The sequence below is a fragment of the Cotesia glomerata genome, linkage group LG6 (assembly GCF_020080835.1).
Source record: "Cotesia glomerata isolate CgM1 linkage group LG6, MPM_Cglom_v2.3, whole genome shotgun sequence".
In the NCBI taxonomy this organism is placed as follows: domain Eukaryota; kingdom Metazoa; phylum Arthropoda; class Insecta; order Hymenoptera; family Braconidae; genus Cotesia; species Cotesia glomerata.
The window spans coordinates 14,872,244-14,897,024 of NC_058163.1; the positions used below are offsets into that span (position 1 = coordinate 14,872,244).

The 24,781-nt window shown below is 30.8% G+C and overlaps 2 protein-coding genes across 3 annotated transcripts in view; both read left to right on the plus strand.

The window, feature by feature from the left end:
* The window catches only part of LOC123268101 (neither inactivation nor afterpotential protein C-like), a 599,151-nt gene that overhangs the window by 212,235 nt on the left and 362,135 nt on the right, over positions 1 to 24,781 (plus strand). The window lies entirely within an intron of this gene.
* LOC123268113 lies at positions 18,654 to 20,000 on the plus strand. Its single transcript, XM_044732994.1, has 4 exons — positions 18,654 to 19,119; positions 19,240 to 19,455; positions 19,626 to 19,725; positions 19,800 to 20,000. The coding sequence occupies exons 1-4, from the start codon at positions 18,994 to 18,996 to the stop codon at positions 19,994 to 19,996; spliced, it is 639 nt and encodes a 212-aa protein (XP_044588929.1). The 5' UTR covers positions 18,654 to 18,993; the 3' UTR covers positions 19,997 to 20,000.

Genomic DNA, 24,781 nt, shown 5'->3' on the forward strand with positions numbered 1-24,781 from the left:
TGTAATATTTGTTATTTATTTCTTCCACGTTACTATTTTCGATAGATAAATCGTTTTGCCTTTTACTTACTATTCCTGCAAAGTGTACATAAAATGGTGAAGTACTAAATACTGCGTTTGTAACTTTGATTTTTATTAGATCTCCACTTGACAGTTCAGCACTATCATTAGATTCCTGTTCTTTCACTAGATTTTCGATTTCACTGGATTCATCAGGTAACAACTTTGCTAAGCGACTAATGTGACTCTTCGCTGTTGTTTCATTTTTGGCCGATAAAATTGAAGCAATTTCTGAAAATGTTGCGGCCATAGCTTCTTTGTTCCTTGTTCTTTGAAAAAAGATTCAATGTTTTCAAGACCCATATCTTTGATCGATATTGCGACCCTGTGCATAATATGTGCAGCACAACTTAATAAATATGTCATTGATTTCGGTTTCTTCATATTGTCTTCATAATAATCATACGTCACTTTCAGATATTCTGAAATATCCATATTATTGTAAACTTTCAAAATACTATGCAAAATACTATGCGTTGTGAAATTATTTTTAATTACTTCTACACGCCTACTCAGTAAGTCCGAAATCAACCGTTCATCTTGTTGGACAGTTATTATTTGGGCAACTGGAACAGTTGTTCTCGATGCTCGGTACACTAAAGCATAGTAATAAACTCTTTTGCAGTTCAAGTTACCAGGAATTTTCATATGTGCGTCAGTAGAATCAAAATGTAGCACAGCAGGTACGCCGGGGTTTATAACCTCTAGATGCTTTTCAGCGAACAATATCAGTTTTAAAGGTAACTGAAATAATCGCATGAATTTGTCTTTATAGGCGTCATAATCAATCCACCGCTGCACTATATCCCCGGTATATAAGTTTTCGAGCTTTAGTCTATTCATCACCTTTCGTTCAGAGTTAATTTTATGAATAGTATTCAGGTTAAATCGTTTGTCAGTATATCCTGTTCTATCGATGTCATCATGACGTTCCTGACAATTCTGTAGGTATACACTGTGACTTAAACGGTATTGCTTCAGTTTATGAAACTATTTCCTCCTTTCCCTTTATGCCTGAAACCAGCATCGATATTGCAAGACACATCAGTTTGAACAAATGCGTTATCATCTCTTTTCATAACTAGGGATAAGAATTTGGCTGCACACTGAAAAAAGATGTTTTTTCCACCCCGAATACAAAAAATTTTAATTAGAGTTTTTAAATATTCATTGTAAATTTCTACATATTCCGTATGTTTTTCAATATCCAGTTTACTTATTAGTGTGGAAAAAAAAACTTTGGTATTTTAATAACAGGAATACCACTTTCTTTACTAGAGGGAAAAATTTCCTGGGTGGAAACAAACTTTTTTTCTCAGTGCATGGCTTCTTGTAGCACACTGCGCGTAGCCAACAGAATTCATGGTTTCTTTTCTGAAACCACTATTAAAATATGATGGACACCGACATCCTAAATCAGTTCTAAAATTCTCCTTAATTACCGCTTTCAATAAATCGATACTCATAAGGTTATTCCGCGCATCTACTTTTGAGATCACAAATGAAATTTCACCTCAGTAATACTGAAGTTCGGTAGGTTAAGATCGCGACAGATTTTACTTATTGTACTTAGATTTCTTAGATTTTTTTTTTTTTTTTTTAATTAAATCATAAGCAGACAGTTTTTTTTTTATTGTGCATTTTTAAAAAATTATGGAAATTTTGCTTACTTTCGTTGAAAAAAATAAACAATTATGATACCGTTGAGTATATGTCATTAACCAAATTCCAAAATTAAAGAAAAATGATCGATTTTAATTGCAACTTAAATACGAAATCCTGATAGACCAAAAATAAAAATATTTTTTTGCTTTACCTCGATCTGAATTCTTGAAAAATGAAGAAAATAATTCAGATACAGTGAGAAAAACAGAGAATAAACAAGAAAAAAATGTATAAATGCAAAAAAATTACACGGAGATACAATCAGTTACTAATAGGTGATATAGTATTATATATATAGTTATAAAATCACATTTAAATTGATGAATTGAAAAGAATTTCATACAGTAGCACTTAAATTGAAAGAATTTTTAATATATTGTTACCCCTTTTCGTCTCTTTTTATGTAAGAAATACATTTTCTTTAATTTTTATATAAAAAATATTTTTTAGCGTAAATGTGAAAAAGATAAATTAATGACATGGGTAAGAATCTGTGATATTTGTAGTACCTAAAACTAATAATAGTTATTGATAGATAGAATGTAAGGGATCCTGAAAAAATAAAAATGAAAAACGATAAAGGATCAATGATATGTGTAGTACGCAATATATATAATTAAAAAGTAATAAATTTTATCGTATTTAATATTTTTTTCGGTGAAACAAATAAAACTCTATGAACCAAAAAATTATCAAATGAATTAAAGTTAAAACTATTATCTATACTAATAACTTACAGAGTGAACTTGAAATAAATAAAACATAAGACTTCGATAAAAAAAAAAAAAAAAAACCTGTGATATTATTGATAGTCAATGCGATAATTGGACTTACGTTGTAAGGCAGTATTTAAATTAAGAAAATTTGTACAATTTGTTTATACATAGTACTTGAAAAAAATGGATTGTAGCAAGATTAGTCTATATTTTTGAAAACAAATTTTAATATGTAAGTCGAGGTCAATATTTCAGTGAGGAGTATTTAAATTGAATTTTTTATGTAGAAATATTTTATGTGTAATAAATTAAATAAATCATTTTGTAAATGTTTGTAAACCTGAAATTAGTATTTAATGAAAAACTATAATTAATAATTTAATTAATAATAGAAGAATGTAACATTTAAAGTCAGAATAACTGTCTTTTAATAAAGAAATTTTAAAAAATATTCAAACTGTTCTCATCAAGTTTAATTCCTTCACATGAAACAAACGTAGCAGAACATCAACACCAAAGACAACCATCATTTTTCACTATTTTTGGCAGGTTGTCTCAATGAAATGCAAACAGGTATTTAAAGTAGGTTAAGAGTTCCAAATACTGAACAGTTTTAGTAAAGTGCTCATAAATCTATGATTTATAAATTTATTAAAATAGTTTAAGAGTTGCAATCAGTTTCATACTCTTTTTAATAGTTTTAACTAAAAAGCTGTCATTTTTTTATTTATTAAAAATATAATAATAACCATTAAATTATAATAATTAAAGTTATAGCTGATTGCACTAAGTAATGAACACCTATGCTCAGAATACAGAACAGTCGTATTATCGTTATAAAACTGATAAATAGCTTTCATTTTAAGTCAAAAATTATATTCTTTCCTTAATTTTTATATCTTTAAACAATTTTCGTACTTTATTTTAAACTTAATATGAATTAATCTTACTTTGTCTTAAACCTCGAAGTGAACTTGTCACCGTGTTAATACTACGTTCAATATTTAGTAACTTATATAAATCATACGTTCCAATTGGTGAACAGAATGATATTGTAATTAATACCAGAATATTAGTGGAAAATATTATTGATATTTAATTGCTATGATAGACATTTATTTATTGATCATGCAGTGATCAATTTTATTGAAATTGATCATAAACGTACTGACCATCCCAAGTCGAAATATCAGACCCGTTTAAGCTGTAAAAGTTTCCAAATCCTTTGTAGTTCAATCCGCCGCCTTAGAAGACGCCTGTTTTGGCAGTAAAAGTCGGAGTGAACTATAGATACAGTGAGTCCACTGAGTTCCGTTTTCAATGTAAATTTTATCCTAAGAATAATAATAATAATACATAGTCGAAACATCAGACCCGTTATAGCTGTAAAAGTCGGGGCAAACTAAGGATATAGTGAAAACAGCTCCACTGAGTTCCGTTTTCAATGTAAATTTTATCCAAAGGATAATAAATAATAATAATAATAAAACTAATATCATTATTAGTAGATTTCATAATAATCTAACTATTGCAGTCGTCCTTATAGCGCAACTCTTAAAAAATTCACCCATTTTCTGAATCAGCTTGACAAACTAAGTCAAAAAATATCGTTCATTCAAAAGTTTATATGTCGCGTTCCAGATACCATAAAGGCGTATACCAGCAAAAGGCCCCGGTGAAAAGCTATCGGTGCGTATAAAATATTTTTTTACGGGAATCGATAAATTTTGGTCTGAAGTTAGCAGAAATGCAGAAAAAAAATTTCATACGCCCCGGGACCCACCTCGGATGCCATAAAGGCGTATAATAAAAATTCTATTATTTGTTAAAGTCCAAAAGAAATTTTTACTTTAGAGAAAAATTTTTTTTTGCATTTCTGCACGTTTCATACAAAAATAAAATGATTCCCGAAAAAAATGAACCAATATATTTTTGTATTAAATGTGCAGAAAAGCAAAAAAACATTTTACTTCAATTTAAAAATTTTTTTTGGACTTGGAAAAAAAATTAAATTTTCAAAAAAAAATTTTAATTTAGAGAAAAATTTTTTTTTGTATTTTTTGACGTTTCAGATAAAAATACCAGATTCCCGAAAAAAAAATTTTTTTTTATACGCCTTTATGGCTCCCGAGACCCACCTCGGATGCCATAAGGGCATATGAAAAAAATTTTTTGTTGGGAATCGACGCATTTTTTCGTGAAATGTGCAGAAATGCAAAAAAATTTTTTCACCAAAGTTAAAATTTTTTTTAGACTGAAAAAAAAATTATATTTTTATTCTACGCCTTTATAACATCTGTAACGCGATTTGTTAGCGAATGCTAAAAATGAAAATTTATTATTTAACCGAAAAATTGCATATCGTCAAAATTGATATGGTCTTAAAAAAATTACAATATAATAATTTACAGTTGAATTTTTAATATTGAGAATTTTAAAAATTAAAATTTATAATAAAATATTAAAAATGTACAGAACGATGTACAAAGTCTAAAGTATTATGAAACTTGACTTATGCAATTTTTTAATTAATAAACATTTGTAAAAAATAGTTAATATTTATCAAAACACAATATTAAATAACATAAATTATCTAAATAATGAACCGTCACACTTCGTCACTGCATAAATTTAGCTTATAAAAATAATGAGTTGTAAATCAATTTATCGGTCGTACGGTGTAGGGGTTAGTTATCGGTCTGGCAAGCGCGCATCTCGGGTTCGAATTTCGGTTAGAACTCGATTTTCACTTTATTTCTAGAGTTAGCGAAAGTTAGGTCTAAATAAAAAGTCAAGCGGTCTAAAAATGTGTGAGCTCGACGTAAAAAATGATATAAATAAAAAAAAAAAAAAAAATCGAAAAATTATTTTTTTATCATTTTATTAATAACAAAATTATAATTTAATTATATATCGAAGAGCGAAGCGTTTTTTTTTCTAAATTTTATCACATACATGAGAAAAACACGTTTAAAAATCAACTATCAACCGCTCTTAAATCACTAGATTTTTTAAAATTCAATTTTTCCGTTGCCTGTTTAGTATTTCGAACCTGTTCAATATTTGGAGCCTTTTACCCTAGTAATGATTACGTACTTGTGCGGGAAATGCATCAGTGTTTAACGAAGTTTAAAAATGCAGAGGCACATATATTCATCCAAAATTATCTAAAGGGTAACTCGGGACTTATACGAAAAATTTTTTTTTTTTAAATTTGTATATTTTCAATGGCGATATCTGCGAAATAAATTAACTAATTGCAACGACCTTAGCAAAATTAAACTCAATCGTCCACTGAATGTTTACTTAAAACATCGGAAGCGAATTATGAGTAAAGTAAGAGTAACTTGAAATATATTGTTAACAAAATATTTGTTAGCGATATGTCTCCAACAAATCTCTCTATTTTAGTGTACTTGGCGCCTTTTTGTTGAATAATAGTCACAAAAGAATAACAGTAACTCAAAACGAGAAAAAAAATCTACAAGACTACAAAGGTGTCCTTAGAATTGTCATAAAAAATTATAAGAAGTAGAAGTTATAAAATGACGAAATTTGTTTTATAATGGTTGGGTTATAACAGTTGTTCGGATATTCATAAATATTAAACAGTAGTTCCGCGAGTCGTAAATGGGCTAGAAATTTTCTAAATTATTCAAGAAATGTGCCCACATAATGAAATTGGATATTTTTAGGGTTAAAGTCTCCAAATAGTAATATTAAATAAAGTGGGTCTTGGGGTTGGTTCCGCGATTCGAAAATGGGCCAGAAATTTTCTTTTTTACTCAAGAAATGTGCCTATGAAATAAAATTGAGTGTTTTTAGGGGTTAAAGTCCCCAAATAGTAATATTAAATAAAGGGGTGGGTCTTGGGGTTGGTTCCGCGATTCGAAAATGGGCCAGAAATTTTCTTTTTTACTCAAGAAATGTACCTATGAAATAAAATTGAGTGTTTTTAGGGGTTAAAGTCTCCAAATAGAAATATTGAATATAAGGGTGGGTCTTGGGGTTGGTTCCGCGATTCGAAAATGGGCCAGAAATTTTCTTTTTTACTTAAGAAATGTACCTATGAAATAAAATTGAGTGTTTTTAGGGGTTAAAGTCTCCAAATAGTAATATTAAATAAAGGGGTGGGTCTTAAGGGTGGTTCCGCGATTCGAAAATGGGCCAGAAATTTTCTTTTTTACTCAAGAAATGTGCCTATGAAATAAAATTGAGTGTTTTTAGGGGTTAAAGTCTCCAAATAGTAATATTAAATAAAGGGGTGGGTCTTAAGGGTGGTTCCGCGATTCGAAAATGGGCCAGAAGTTTTCTTTTTTACTCAAGAAATGTGCCTATGAAATAAAATTGAGTGTTTTTAGGGGTTAAAGTCCCCAAATAGAAATATTGAATATAAGGGTGGGTCTTGGGGTTGGTTCCGCGATTCGAAAATGGGCCAGAAATTTTCTTTTTTACTCAAGAAATGTGCCTATGAAATAAAATTGAGTGTTTTTAGGGGTTAAAGTCTCCAAATAGTAATATTAAATAAAGGGGTGGGTCTTAAGGGTGGTTCCGCGATTCGAAAATGAGCCAGAAATTTTCTTTTTTACTCAAGAAATGTGCCTATGAAATAAAATTGAGTGTTTTTAGGGGTTAAAGTCCCCAAATAGTAATATTAAATAAAGGGGTGGGTCTTAAGGGTGGTTCCGCGATTCGAAAATGAGCCAGAAATTTTCTTTTTTACTCAAGAAATGTGCCTATGAAATAAAATTGAGTGTTTTTAGGGGTTAAAGTCCCCAAATTGAAATATTGAATATAAGGGTGGGTCTTGGGGTTGGTTCCGCGATTCGAAAATGGGCCAGAAATTTTCTTTTTTACTCAAGAAATGTGCCTATATATTGAAATGGCATATTTTTAGGGGTTAAAGTCAACAAATATTAATATTTAATATAGGGGTGGGTCTTAAGGGTGGTTTCAAGAGCTGTAAATGTTATAGATAATTTATTCAAGACTCAAAATATGTTCACAAATTTTATTTTAAATATTTAAAGGGGTTAAAGTTAGGAAATACTAACTTCAATTGCAGGGGTGTGTCCTAGGGGTAGTTTTGCAGTTAGGTAATCTTAAACAATTTTTTGACGTGATGAAAAGTTTTTATTTTCCATCCTCAGGGCTATCCAACCCTATTTTCGCCTCATCTTGATTTTTTATTTTTTTTTCGATTTTTCGTTTTATAAACGTTCGGAACTTCAAGTACATAAACCTCAGAAGTCGAATAAAATTACATTATAGCAAGCTTAAAGTATATTTTCAAGGATAAAGTTATTATTTTTTAAGTTTGGTTTTTCCCGCGTAATGGTGGCTTCAAAAATACAAATTCCTAACTGAGGAATTTTTTACCAACTGTTCATATTGTCTATTTGCATAAAAAAATTTACTATCGATGATGGAGATTACTTTTAATTTTTCTAAATCTAATTCAGGTTATGTCAGTTAAATGACATTAGTGTTTTTATTGCAACTGATAAACAATTTTTCTTCTCTTACGTGCAATAGCTATAAGAGACCACTTGACAGTAGATAACAAATATTTTAAATTTACTTTTCACTTACAAATAATCACAATGCCGAAATTCTTCGATCGCTGCTGTAATCCATTTAATCTTGATAAAAATCTTAAAAAGTCATGTTACTAATGACCGTGTGTGTAGTGCATGTTACAAGAAGTTACTTTATCAATATACTGAGAATTTACCCGAAGATACTGATGAATCATCAGTGATGATGAATCAAATGAAAGCTTCGAAACTGATGTAAATGTTCGTGACGAAATAATTCCTGTTGAAGAATCACCAGATACTTTTGCGTCAAGTATGCATCTTAATTATTTTATTCATTTCAATTCGTAATTTAAATTTCGTTGATTTTTTTTATTTTTCTAGCGCCATCATCAAGCGGCGAAGAATTACTTGTTCAATAAAGCAGTTCATCACTGTCTGCGATGAGTCTCAGTACTACTCTTCCGACTATAAATGATGCGTTAGTATTATTAAATCAATCTCCAGTTGCTGCCGAAAGAAGAACCTCTGAAAAGTACTTAGACGATAAAGTTAATCGTGTCACTCAAAGTTTGCGAAAGGCATTGGGAGTAAAAAATTATATAAATCCTGAATTCAGCTATTCGGACGCTGATGAAATCATAAACAGTTTGAGAGATAAGTTTAACGATGATACTACGAGTAGATCCACACGCGTCCATATTTTAACTCTACTACCCTCTACTACTAATAATTATATATGGGGCGATCCCAGATGTCTCTATACATGAGATATTTCAGTTTTTTTTATAAAATCGTAATTTTTTCGAGGTTTGACACCTTCAATTCTCAATTTTTTTGTCTCAAAAAAAACTTCAATCTATACTGAATTTAACCTCGCCATTCCGATTTTGTGACAGCTTTTCCTCCTTATTTTTTTTTTCGACTAAAAAAAAAAGTTCAAATTTGGCTTATTTTTCGTAACTTAGCGCTAAAAATTTTTTGAATTGTTTCTGAAACCTCAGAAGTCGAATAAAATTACATTATAGCAAGCTTAAGGTGTATTTTCAAGGAGTGAACTATTTTATTCAAGTATAATGATTTACATTGTTCAAAATTTTAATACTATAATTATTTTCCTCGGCGTAGCGATTGTTTTCTCGGTTTCTTTATCGTACTATATTGTGTGGCCGTATTTGACAATGAAAAGGACTTAACTTCCACAACAGAATCAAATAATGGCGTAATTTGATGAATTTTTTGTGTCGCTGGTATCGGTTTAGCACTTTTGAAGCGTTCCTCTAATTTTTCTCTCATAGCATCATACTCTTCATGTTTTGAGAATCTAACATTAATGTTCGGTAAGTTTTTTGAGGACCACTCAAATAATTGTACTTGGGTTAAGATCTGCAAATGGGGTGGCAACTGAAGACTAGCGCGTGTAGCCATTCGATTTAGGGTTCCACCTATTCCATCACACGGTTATTTGCCGTGTGCCGTAGCGAAAAAATTCCATTCTACAGTAACCCAAAAAATCTTCTTTGTAATAAGATAAATTAACAAAATGTTTATAATTCTTGTACTGCTGAGGTGCACCATCAGAGAAAAAGAAAATTTCATGGACTTCAGATGATAAAGATTTTATGAAATCGATAATAACCAAAGAGTAAAGATAAACAGCGATTGCATCATGATTTAAGCAATCAGAAATTATGGCCATACTCTGATGAGTAAGTTCATTATTTTTTATTTAATATATAAGAATTGTGTAAGCCGTTGCCTGGTCGTTATTCCAGTGAAATCCTGGCGCAGCATCTTGAACAATGAAAGAATAATTTTCGGCGAAATCAACATTAACTATAAATTCGTTTTCATTTAAAGATTCTTTCAGTTATCTTAAGTATGCTGCTTGCTCTTTTGCAATAAAGTTGTGTGGTAAAAGAGCCTTTAATTTTTCACCAAAATCATCAACAAAATCATCGACGTTTTTTGTTGTCGTTTCGAGGGTTACTCGTGGAGAAGCCACCCATTGTTTATAATTAATTTCATCAATTTCATTATGTTCCATCTGAGTTAAAAGGTGTTTTTTTATGATTTCGACACCTGGACAATCAGAACAATTCTTAAGAAAACACTGAGCTGTTGATATTTGACATACAATAGCACTTAAACAATCATTGTAGGTTTTTAATGATGAATCCGACTCCTCAGTTAACTGTACAAAATTGGTGCCTGTTGTCAAAAATTAAATATGGACATATCAGATCATATCAGGCCAGACATGAACATATCAAAAATTTTTATATGGCATTATCAGCTCATATCAAGCCTGATCAGAATATTTTTTCACGAGTATAATAGACAGGTAAATAATTATGTTTAAAAAAAATGCGAGGAGAGAATATCTCATATTCAGAGTTTTAATCAGATAGAATCTTACATTTTCTTATATTAATGAAAAAGAAAGTAATAATATTGATAATAATAGATACTTACAATAAACAAATAGGATATAACATTAATTAAATCGATTCTAGAGAATAACGTAAGTATAATAAAGAGAGATACATGAATTATATAGATTTCAAATAATTAAATGTTAAAATAAGAAAACCATACAATTGTACATACGTGCGTATGTGTAAATGCGCATACACGTAGGCCAGTATAAGGGCGTGCCTTGCGGTAATTTTTTCTAAGAGAAGGACACAGACCCCGGTAAACTGAACTCTAATTGAGTGTAATTTTCCCCCAAACAAAAACGAAGCGGGTCCATCCAACATCTATATAAGATCCAACTTTGGATAATCTCGCTCTCCTGTCCTTGAACTCCAAAAAGTGTACTTGTTGTATGTGTCGTAAAGTTTGTGAACATTATAACGTTGTTTTAAAAATTTTTAACAATATTACAGTTTGATCTCAATAAAATTAGTTTTTAACTTCCTGCATAGAAAATTTAAAATTTTCGAAAATCGGGAATTTATTGGTTTTACCCCATTTTTCGAAAATCGAGTTTTTATTAAATAGGAAATAGATCAAAAAATTATAATTTCTTAAAATTTCGATATCAAGTAGGTTAATATGAAATTCTAACAAGTTTATAATGGCGGTCTCAATTCGTTTATAAATTATAGGCAAACAAAAAACGTAAATTGAAAATCTGTTTTGTCGCAAACTCTCCAAGAAGGAGAGTTTCCGTAATTATTTTGTTCTTCTTGATTATTTAGGATCAGGATTAGGAATTCTAATTTTAAAATAAAACACTCGATGTTGGGGTGAATAATTATAACTAATTTATTCCCCAATGGGAGAAAACTCTAGCAATGACTAGAGAAAAACTCCTCGAAGATAGATACAGATGCGTATGATGTGAAACTGTGTGTGTGTGTAAGTATAAATAATTGTACTAGGCGCACAATAGGGGTGAGAGATGATCTCAGCCGCCGTTAGGGTGTTGAGGTCAACCGTCAACCTGCTGATAAAGATCCGAGAGGATCAAATGTTTTTATGAATTGAGAATATGAAATAGTTAGTTAGTTAAATTGAGATCAGTTGAAAGTTAATTATTTAGATTAAATATGTTTCGTGATAATAATTGGAACTTAAATTGGTTGAATTTAATGCAAATATTCACGCGAGTCTAGATCAATTATAATGTCAATATTTAACACGTGGGAAGCACTACGTTTGATAATTTGTTCTACAAGATAATTTTTATTATGAAGTTAAATTTATTAGAAATTTATTTTATTTTTACTTATGTCCAAAGAGACTTGAAATTAAAACAATTAATTAAAGATGATGAAATCACGCTTCTTTATTGCACGGCGTGCAAGTTAAACAATGGCTGCGACGCCAACAAACTACTGCGTCACAAGTATCAAATTTAAATTTAATTATTCTGAAATTATATTATTTTTTACGGCGATAAAGAACACAAATTAATAATTTAATGAATTGAATTGAAATCAAATAGCGAATGTACTGTTATATAAATTATTGAACAAAGAAAAAGGCACAAAGTAGGATCAGTGTTAGTGAGGCTAGCGGGTATATTGTGTCGGTTACAAGTCCCAAACACAACTGAACTGTGCACATGGCGTCTGGCGCCTCGTGCTTCGTGCCGGCCGGGCTTCTTCCCGCTAGCTCATGGTGCGCAGGTGCAGCAGCCATTACTAACGTGTTATTGGACGTGTTCGTGGTAAACAGTCATAAAAATGACTCTTGTCAAGTCTTGAGTATAGTTAGGGTTTAGTATAGTCATGAGAGTCAGGGTGACCAACTCTCCTTTGCCTTGGCGGCAAAACAAAATCAAATATCTCTGAAACTATTAATTTTAATTTTATTAATTCTATTAATTTTCATCTGGCGGGTTAAGTTTTCACATAAAATTTGTAGAGCTTATAAAATCTACAATTTTGCTTTCGGGTAAATTCCAGTCAGAGTGATAGTTTATTAGTTATTAATAGGGCCGAGAATTTAGTTTTTTTAAAAGAGAGAGACAGAAGATAGAAGTAGCGAAGCGTTCTGATTGGTCGTTATAAATAAATTGTTTTTTGTTAATCGCTATTAAGTGAAGACAGCAGCTTGAATAAAAAATAAAATTTAGATTGCTAATCCAACATGGAAATATAAAAAATATGTCAAAAAAAACAGGTTAGTTTGCAGATGTGAAGGTGCTTGTAAACAAATACAAGTCTGTGCTGCTCAGATAAATAAAGAAGAGAATTTGAAACACCGTGCCGAACTAAAATGTTTAATGAAATGAATTAAAAGTAAACAGTGACAAGCTGGTGATTTCGCTGGAGATCGCGTAAAGGAATTGCTCCCGGTCTCACTGGTAATTTTGCTGGAGATCGCACTGACGGTCTTTTTAAAGGTCTCGCTGGAGGTCACGCTAGAAATCTTGCTGACGGTCTCGCTGGAGATCACGCTAATAGTTTTTCTAGAGGTCTCGCTGTCGGTATCACTGGAGGTCGTTTTGCTGGGAGTTGTGCTAATGGTACGGCTGCCGGTCTCACTGGTAATTTTGCTAGCGATCACAGTGACGGTTTCGCTCGAGATCACGCTGACGGTCTTTCTGGAGGTCTCGCTGGAGATCACGCTGATGGTCTCGCTGGAGGTCGTTTCGCTAGAAGTTGTGCTAATGGTATTGCTGCCAGTCTCGCTGGTAATTTTGCTAGCGATCACGGTGATGGTATCGCTGGAGATTACGCTGACATTCATTCTGAGAGTCCCGCTGGAGATCAAGCTGACGATCTTTCTGGAGGTCTCGCTGGTGATTACGCTGACGGTTTTTCTGGGAGTCTCGCTGGACATCACGCTGACAATCTCGCTGGAGATCATGCTGACGATCATTCTGGAGGTCTCGCTGGAGATCACGCTGACGATCTCGCTGGTGATCACGCTGACGATCTTTCTGGAGGTCTCGCTGGTAATCACGCTGATGGTCTTTTTGGAAGTCTCGCTGGCCATCATGCTGACGATCTCTTTGGAAGTCTCGCTGGAAATCACGCTGACGATCTTTTTGGAGATCTCGCTGGTGATTACGCTGACGGTTTTTCTGGTAGTCTTGTTGGAGATCACGCTGACGATCTCGCTGGAGATCATGCTGACTGTATTTCTGAAGGTCTCGCTGGAGATCACGCTGACGGTCTCTCTAGAGGTTTCACAGGAGATCACGCTGACGATCTCGCTGGAGATAATAATTAACTTTTAACCATTGATCTAGCTTATTCAACCAATCAGACAAACAATCAGAGACTACTAACCAATTAGTTCCACTACACAGAACTACTGTGTCATCAGCATATGATACAAGAGCATTAGGAGGCAGAATATTAAAAATATCATTTATGTACATAATAAAGAGAAGAGGCCCCAAGATGGTCCCTTGGGGAACCCCAATTTTTACTATTCTATAATCACTAGAACAATTATTTAATTTAACACATTGTTCTCTACTTGATAGGTAATTAACAATCAATTTATGAGGTAGACCTCTGATTCCTTTGCGCCACAATTTATTAAGCAAGATTTTATGATTAACTGTATCGAAAGCCTTTGCTAGATCCAAGAAAACCAGTACAGATGCACGATTTTTGTCTAAATTATCGTATATAAAACTAGAGGTAAAAGCGAGAGCATCATCTGTACCTCTGTTCTTCATAAAACCAAATTGTTTGTCTGATATCAAGTTATTACTAATACAAAATTCATACAATCTTACATATATTATTTTTTCAAATATTTTAGCTAAATTAGATATTAGTGATATTGGCCTGTAATTTGTTGCCAGGTGTTTATTGCCAGATTTAAGAATAGGGATAATTTCAGCTTTTTTCAGAGCATTAGGCCAGATTGCTCTACTAATACATAAATTAAAGATATATTCTAACGGTAAACTAATATCTTTGGCAATGTACTTAATTACTTTACTATGTATATTATCTACTCCACCAGATTTCTCTTTCATTTCATTGATAATTTTTTCAATTTCAGTCTGATTTGTTGGCGATAAGAAAATACTATTACAGTTATATTCTACAGTTTTTTCAATATTTATTTTCTCCGGATTACCAAGATTGCTCGCAAGTTTATTTCCAACATTACTAAAGAATTCTATAAAGTTATCTGCTATATCTTTCTTATCAGCAACAATTTCACCATTATCATTAATTAAGTAATCAAAATCCCTAGTTACAGTGTTTTTACCTAACTTACAATTTACATAATTCCATCATTTTTTACTATCATTGTAATAATTTTTTACTTTTTTCGTTTCAAAATTACTTTTAGCTAATTTAATTGCTTTATTAAGAATTTTACAATAGGAAGTATATTGAGTCTTAACTTCCACACTATTTTTATTTAATCCAGATATTGTATAAATTCTCTTTAGTCTTACAAGAGTTCATAATCCCTTGAGTGATCCATTGTTTTCGCGGTTTATTTTTTTCATTGTTATTTCTAGGTTTGTTTTTGGCATTATTAACTAATGTTTTAATACTATCAGTCAGTGCAATGAAAAAATCATCAGGATCATTAAATTCCAATAAATATGACCAGTTATAATCACTACTAAGATTAATAAGACGATTGTAATTAATCGAAGTATTGTTATTATTGCACTTAATGTTATTATTATTACTATTATTGATTTTGAAATGTTTAAAGCTTACAAAGATAGGAAAATGATCTGTAAAGGTATTGGTGTATGTAAAGGATTTGAGATTACATAAGTTAGATTTGATGTAAAAATTATCGATACAAGTTCCTCCTGCATCATTTGGTCTCGTTACCCCACTGAAGTACGGAATATATCCACGATCAAGGAAATTTGATAAGAAATCGTTAGCTATGTGATCAGTTGCAAGCAGATTTATATTAAAATCACCCACTATAGCATGGTTATTCCCATGACATTTTAAATTAATATATTCATTTATAGATTTAACAAAGTCTTCTTTTATCAAATCATGACAACGATACACACCCGATATTTTAAATACTTTATTATCACTGAGTTTGAATTTTGCAGAAATAATCTTTAAATTATCAAATTCTTCTATTGTTGCACTAGACTGTAACGATTTTTTTATATACATCACTACTCCATCAGCTTTGTTGACATAACTATGATTATAAAATCAATCATAACCATCTATAGCAAAAAAAGTAAAACAAGGCAGTATCCAAGTCTCAGAGCATATTATGACATCCGGCTTAACACACAAATTATGTATAAATAACTCTAGGTTTTCAAAGTTAGCATTCAAACCTCTGACGTTTAGATGTAAACACAGTATGAAATCTAAACACAAACATTTATTCAAGCTCTTGAGATCATTAAAATTTTCTTCAATACAGGTATCAGTATCCTCCATTGATAAAATTTATTGATTTAGACGAATATATTTATTTTCAACCTTACCAATTGAGTTTGGTATTATAGGTTTAGTAGGGTAATCTATTTCGTCGATAATTTTGTTCAACTTGAACTTGAGATATTCACAACATAATTCGGTATCACAATGATCGGTGGCTCTATCTTTCTTAGATTTCTCATTGTAAAATACACAGTTCGGGCACTTTTGAGTTTTACTATTACACATTTTAGTAGAATGATTTCCGGCACAAATTAAACAGATATCATCATTATTACAGTTTTTTTGTTTATGATTTGATCTTCCACACTTGTAATACAGGTTAAGATTGAAAAAATCATAGATTTTACAGCACTGATGACCTATGTATAGTCTAAAGCCATTGTTTTTAAGATATAAATAAGAGTCAGCTGTTACTTCAAGAATTATTGTACGATAGTCATTACGACCTTTATAGTCAGCAATAATGTTAAATGCACCATCTATTTCCAAAAAATTACGGTGATAAATATCCTCACACAAATCTTCCTTAGACATATCAGTATCTACATTAATAACCTTGATTTTAGGAAGTTTTAGATGCTCAAGTTCGACAATAAAATCATTTCCCAGTTTATCACTTAACACAGACCTGGCTCTAGACACATCCACATTGTTTTTACACTTTATTGCTACAAGACCTTCTTTGTTCTCTCTAACTCTGTTAATAGGAATTGCTAAATCACTAGATAATTTACTTTTAACTTTAACAAGAGTTTGAGATTTGCCTTGATTATTTTTAGGTTTGACATAAATATTGAGGACTTTCTCCGGTTTATTTGGTCCATCTTTGGTTACACTAGCATAAGAAACATCATTAACTATATTATGAGCTTTATTGACAATACCATTCAGCAATTTGTTTTTATCTTTCAGTTCTGCGTTTAATTCTTTTAATAATTCATTTTCCATTTTTAACATAGATAATTCATCCAGCTCGTTTGTATCAGTAGTATCATGATTGTTTTTTGACGAGTTGGATGATAAATTATTGCACAGTTCACTTCTTAGTTCCTCTTTATGATGCAATTTGATCTGTGCAATTATTTCTCTAGCATTATCATCCAAAGTATTCAAATCTATATTGCTTTTGTTGGTTAGAATATCACTTTTATGATTCGGACATATAACTAGCATTTCAGTCACATATCTACCCTTTGAGTATTTATTAAAGTCACCCTCATGATCAACATTTTCACATACAATACAGATAAGAATTTTTGGCACTTTCATATTTGAATGACACTTAAATAATTTGCACGACTCAGAACCCGACACCGTTGGGTCCGCCATCTTGTTCCTTTATTGCTGAAAACTATTTTTTTATTATACAAAGATCTATTCAATCATTTTACTACAATAACACACAAGCAACACTTCATTCTTTCTGCATTTACTACAAAGATCCTCAGGCAACTGATAAAGAAAAGCTCCAACAGATGAGTTTCTGTGTGATAAGTGATACGACAAATTACTGGCAATTATTTTATTTGACAATTTATTAAGAACAAACGAATTATTATTATTTAACATTATTTATTACAAGAAAATATTATTTATTGTCCATTATATTATTTATTGAGAATTGATTTACTGAGATTTTGGCACAATTAAAATTGATTTACCCGTGGATAATTTTTCGTTAATTTAGTTTATATTAAGATAAATCATTTATAAATTATTTATTTAATCGGAAAATTCCACGCGGTTATTTTGGTATATTGAACTTAAGTTCTGGGAATTTATTTTAATAATTTTAATTTCATCATCTTAGAAAAATTCTTTAGAATTTAATTAACAACGTGGATATTAAATCCGGGAATTTTTAGTTGAAATTGTTGATGAAATTTATAAGAATTTATTATTAATATTAAAATTTCGAATTAATTTGGAGTAAATTTAAGCGTCGGATTTAGTTTGGACATTTGGGAATCAATTTTAGTCTCGGAAACGTTCGGTAAATTTAATTCCTAGCTGATGATTGAATTGTTTTAAGTTGAAAGTTAATGTAATGATTTTCTTAATTTAAATGGTTGTTAATAATTTTTATAAATAAAAGTAAAGTAAATTCAGTGTGTGTGTAGACGTGTGGGTTATGCGTGTGAAAATTATAAAGGGTATATTTGTGAGCTGCAGGCAGTCTCAGTTTACGTTGCGTTCACTAGGCTGAGACTTCTGTAGCTGCGTGGGTTAATAAACGATCTCTACTTATCGATGCATCTCTGAGTAGAGTAATTAGTCCAGTCTTGGGTTTCGGTTAAGTTGATTATAAAATTTTGTCGCACGTGTACGCCGGGAGGGTCACGTGCTAGACAACAAATCCAACGAAGATACGTCGGGTGGTTAGGTATTAGTTTTTGGCTCTGGATAGCCGCCAGTTAGGCTATAAACGACCTCTGTCACACTGCTGTCTTTGTGCCGACTGAATTTTGGATCTGGTCAGCCGACAGTTAGGCTGTAGTTTTAAGTTGATTATAGTGTGAGTGTGCGCAACTTGTTAAATAATTTTGTTATCAATAAATTTAGCCATATATTGTTAATTAAGAATTTATTTATTTCAGATCACCTTCCTCCGCTCTCTCTCCCTGTAAGATAAGCTCAGCTCTGGTTCCAGTTCCAGGAACCGTGATTAAAAATCCTGGTCGCGCCCTTTTATTTATTTAATTAGATTTCATTTTGTTAAGTTTATTATTTTAATTAATTTAATTTAAGGGGCCAATTGAGCGGCATAAAAACCCGTTACAATTTACTAAATATACTTTACAGATCTCACGTTTGCTACTTCACTGCTTGAAGGTGTAACTAAAGAAGAGTCTTATGTTATTTTAGAAGAGGACCAACTTATTGCTTTGGACAACATAGATTACTCTGATGCTAGTACTTCTTGTACTTGCATTACTCCTACTAAGATTTCTCGTACCAGCACTTCTCGCACCGGCACTTCTCGTGCCAGCACTTCTCGTACCAGTACTTTTCGTACCAGTACTTCTCGTACCAGCACTTTTCATGCTAGGATTTCTCGTAAAACAAATTCAACTAATTATAGAAATGATTTTCTCCATGATAATATAGATCACTCATCTGAAGAAGAATCAGATCATTTCGTTCATAATGCAGACGAATTTATTCCTGTTCCCAACGAAGTTGATATTTCGTCGAGTAGTGAAACTAATAGCAATGTCGATTAATTTGAAGATGAAATTCGACCCAAGGATACATAAAATACGGAATACGGTGGTAAGTCAAAAAATTGATTTTTTGTTTGAGTTTTAACAATTTTATGATAATTTTGAATATTTTTTATATTATTATTTTTGGTCGGAGGAAGCGACTAAACTATTAATATATTTATTTAAGCAAGAAAACGTTACTGATTATACAAAATTCCGAGGCGAAAAATCACTGAAGCCTAAGTTTTGGACTCGTATCTCTAAATTAATGCAAGAACAAGGATATTTAGTATCTGGTCGTAAATGCTCTTCGAAATGGTCTAGTCTTCTTAGACACTATAAAAGTATTAAGGATCATAACGCAATATCGGAAAATAACCCTGAAAAATGGGCTTGTTATGAAGTAACTTCACATTACTAATCATTTTAAATTGGAGTAATATTGTCAATTTATCTTCAGGAATAATGAAGTTTGACTTGGCTAATTCTCATCGCTTCGGCCATAAACAAATTTCTGGTAACAATTTTTAGAGTTAATTGTTTTTTTAATTTCAGTATTAATTGTATTTTTAGAGTTTAGATGAAATACTGAGCGAGAAACCGTATATTAAACCAGTCTCAGTGGCTTCATCGGATGATAATCGTGAAAAAACACCTGAAGCAGATATGACTGGTTTGTTTTTTTTTTAAATTATATTGTTTTGTTGAGGTATTATGTTCAATGTTTTATAAAATTAAAAATTACAGAAAAGACACCAAAAAAGAGAAAATCCCAAACGGACGTGGTACTTGAGTATTTGAAAGAGTCTCGGGCAGAGAGACGGGAATTGCAAGAGAAGAAAATTAAGGCGTTAAGTGGTACTGATAACTTGATGGAAAGATATGTAAGTTTATGCGAAAAAAAACTAAAATTAGACAAAGGAAAGTTTAGTGATTCCTTTTAATTAAAAAATGTTCCTTTTAATGAAATAATGTTCAGTATTTGTATTATTATTGTTACAATAATAATTGTTTTGTTATTAATGGTTAAGATATTTATTTAGAAAAACTAGTTTTGATGAAATTATTCAGATCATTAAACGGATAGATAAGTTTAATCAATGAAAAAAAAGAATTAATATGAAATAAGAAGTTGTAATTTCTATTAGAATTTCGATGATTGATATAAAGCTAATTACATATAAAATTACTAAAACATAAAATTATACTAATTATTTATATTCGTACTTTGTTACTGTTATTTTGAAATTTTTGGAAGGTTCACAATTAAAAAGTTAAATAATTGTATTAATATATGACAAAAAATTAAATTAAAAGATATAAAAGCAAATGTTTTTTGTTGTTTATTCATTAATTTTATTAACTAAATAAATTCTTTGTAAAGATGAAAAAAAAAAAAACAATTTTCTTTATTCAGTTGACTCGGAGAGGCAAATCAGCCACAATGGTAAATCTTTTTTGAATTCCTTGTTCTTTTTTTAAGTCACCATTCGGAAAATCATTAACCAATCTAACTAATGGTATATACTGCAAATTTTGTTTCTCAATAATAATATTGTGAATTACACACAGAGCGACCACAGAGGAATAGACTGTGTCCTATATATCATTAAAGTTTCTAAAATTGAACGCTCTTTGATTTTCAGTAGACCAATGGAACGTTCAGCAAGCATCCTCGTAGCCGAATGACAATAATTATAATTTCGCTGTTGAATCGTCAAATACCCATTATCTTCGAATGGAGTAAGAATGTAATTACTGATTCCATACGCAGCATCACCAACAAGGTGACTGTCGTTTGGAAAATACTTAGGATGAAAATATTTCATTAAATTTGACTTTCGCAGCACTCTAGCATCATGAACAGATTCAATCTCTCCAACGTAGCAATGAATGAACTTAAGTCTGTGATCACAAACAATCTAAAGATCATAACCGTAGAATTGGAGTATAAATACATTGCATTCTTAAAGCTATTACAGATATTATTTAATACAATTTTTGTATTTTTAGTAATTACCTGTGCTACGATTGAATGGAAGGATTTTCTGTTAACATAGGCAGCTGGATCAGTTTTTGGGGTAATAATACAAATATGGGTTCCATCAATTGCTCCTATGACTCCTGGAAAGTTATACTTTCTCTCAAATTCCTCTATTGAAATCCTAGACTCTTCAACAGTAGGCCACGTTATAAGAAATGGAGCATACTGATAAACAGCTGCAATTACTCTATTCACCGCTCGATACCCAGTTAATTCTCCAATGTTAAATCTACTGCATACAGAACTGTAAAATTTCTGAAAACTATTATTATTTTGATAGATGAAAAATGTCATTGTTTACATAAATATGTATAGTGAGGGTAAAGCACACACGAATATTGACAGTAATCAAAATCATTCATCAAAAATACATTTTTAAAGAGCATTATATTATTTACCGATAAGTTTCCGGAGTAGACACAAACCATAAAGTCATGAGCAATTGTTTTTCTGGAGCTATTAGGTGTCAACCAATATTTTCTCGCCTTGATACTAATGGTCCAATTAAATTGAGCAAATACTCAAACGAATATCTATCTAAACTGCCAATGTGATAATTCCTACTGGGATTCAAAAAAATTTATTCTACCATGAATTAATTGAAAAAATAGTAAATTATTATTAAAATAAAAAGAATATCTATACCGAAAATGACGTTGAAACTCTGTATCATCATACGAAGCTACAATATTTTCCACATAACCTTCAATCCTCATTATCTTACGCTTCTCAAAAATATTATTCATTAATGTCTCCAGCAATTCATATTCATCTTCTTCATCTGAAGATATACCACAATTTACTGCTGCACTCAATAATATAATCATTGGATCCATTTTTTAAATCTTAACTTAGAAATAATCCATATACAGTCAACGCTCTCTGTATTTGACTCACCCGTACAGGACCATTCTCTGTATTTGACTCGTCCTTGTCCATAAGAGCTGTGTAAAATCGTCAAATACAGAGAAAGAATGTGGTCAAATACAGAGAGCGGTCAAATACAGAGAGGTCCAATACAGAGAGCGTCGACTGTAATAACGATCACTTCGTCACTTTACCTTCAGAAAATATTATCTTATGACAATAACGTAATTAGAGTGAAGTTAGTTAAAAGTGGAGATTAAAAACCCCATCACAAGGAAATTGGTTAAAAGTGAAGGTCCAGAATTCAGAGGAGTATTTTCAGTTATGTGATAATTGAAAGATTGCGATTTTTTTCAAGTGTAGTTGATTGTATTCATGACATTTACGGATAAAAAATGTTCATATTCAATGATTCTATTAATTGAATATATGAATAATTCAATAATCATAATGATTATTGAAAATTTTAATTATTTTTTTATAGTAAAGAATTAAAAATTTTAGAATTTTAAATTTGGCGCACAGATGCTGCTACTGCTGCAGTAAAAAAAAGGACTACTACAATGCTAGAGTAGTACAGCTGCAGCTACAGCTACTGTAGCGCATTTCGGAATGCACCCAGAACCAATTTTGAATTTATTTTAAAGATAAATAAATCCTTTACAAAAATGACATGAATGTTTTTTACCGTATCTCTAATAGTTAGTTTAAAAGTTATATGAATTTATAACGTGAAAAATTATGTAACGGCTGTAATTTCATTATTATATAATATTTAGAAGCGCTGTAAAAAACTCATAAAAAAATTTTTTTCTATACTTTGTTATGTATGGTTGTTTTTGTAATTTTTTGAAGTTTTCGAAAAAAAATATAACGGTTAATATTATTTGCTTATAAAAAATTGTTAAGTTAATAAACAATTAAATTATTTGCAAAAAAAAAATATTTCTCTGTTAATCCATTGAATAGGATCAATGATCATTCTTAAGAATAAAATAATTTCTTAACTAATCATTTAAACAATTGAAATATGAAAAAAAACGATTATAAACAATAAAACAATTTATTGAAGAAAAAAAATTTTTTTTTAAATCATCATTCCACCTATGCAATAAGATAATAAAAAAAAATATTTTTTAAATTCCAAAATAGTCTATTTGTTTATAAACAATTTCTTAACAAATGACGTAAAATTTTTTTTTCCAATGTTAATTAATACCTATATTAGATGCAAAAACAGCAATAATAAAATATTACCAAAAAAAAATTTTTTTGATAATATTTTTTCGAAATTTCACTTTTAGTTAATTTAAAAAAATTATAATTAACAAAATAATTAACTTCAATAAATTTTTTTTGCATAACTTTATTAAGTATCTAAATAATAAGAGCTCCACGAAACGGAAAATTTATAGACCAATTATTTAAACTTTTATGCCGTAATTTATAAAAACAGAGATTGGAAAAAAATTAGTTAATTAACAATGGTGTAATTTTTTGAAAAATCGACAAAAAATTTTTTTTTTACCGAGGTTTTTTTCGTTCAAGTGTCTAGATTACACCACCATAATTTATTCAAATTTTTAAATTGTTATTTAATATTAAGAAAAAATTATTTCAGGTGATATACCGGCTTTTTAGACGGCGCGCCTATGCCGTAACGCCCTCGCGGAGCCCTATTTCAAGCGTTGAAAAAAATTATAAATAATGCAGATAGAGTTCCGGGAGTGAAACTTTTTTATTGGAAATTTCCTCCTCTTTCAGGATATTTTTTCAAAATTCCTTAAATATCATTATCTTAAAAGTTATTAATGAAAATCTAAAAACCTTTTGTTATTATCTTATTTTAATAATAACAATCGCAATTTTTTATGTGCCAATATACCCTCAAAAAACATTTTTCTAGACGTCATTCCGAATCGAATGAGCTATCGCATATATTTTTAGGAGCTTCATTTCTATTTAACACATTTTTTAACTTGTTGACTAGACTAATTGAATTAATAAGGATTTTGTTTGTAAGTATAAATTTTTGGTGTTGCAAATAAAATTATAACAATCATGGGTCTTCTCTACATGAATCACGCCCTCTCTCCACTAACTAGTCCACTGAGCGACTCGAGGCATTCCGTCGTCTTTCCGGTCCTTGGTCTTTTGGTCTCTATTTTCGTTAAGTTTCTTTGTTTCCGGTAAAGTTTACGTTTTAGTTAGTGTGTAAATAAAAATTATCTAGTTTGCGGTTAAATTCGAGTTTAGCTAGTTGATAATTCCTAGCAGGTCAAGATTATCTAGTTATGTTTAAGTTTGGCTAGTTTAATATTTCCTAGCGAATAAAAAATTATTTGATTCCGTGTTCACTGGTTTGGTAATTCCAGTGATTAAAAATTACCTGGCGCCCTATTTTTGGCGAGACCAGAGACTGATAATCGGAAGGATAACGAAGTATAACCCAGATTTCATTTTAGAAATAAGTTTTGTTAAGTTACCGAATACCCCCCGCGGAAATTTAGTTATAGTATCTAGGTTTTATTTTTTCAACTTCCCACTAAGATAATCGAAGATTTTCGAAAATCGGGAAGTTATGGGTTTTACTCTATTTTGCGAAAATCGAGTTTTCATTAGATCTCGACGTTTTGAGGTCACAGGAAGCTTTCTTGACTATTTTCGCGAGGGTGTCACTATGTCTGTATGTATGTATTATTACCAAATTTTCAAGGGGGTAGACGGGAACTTAACTAAACTTAATTCTAAAAATGAAATCTGGGTTATACTTCGTTATCTTTCCGATTCTTGGTCTTTTATCTCGATAAAATTAGGG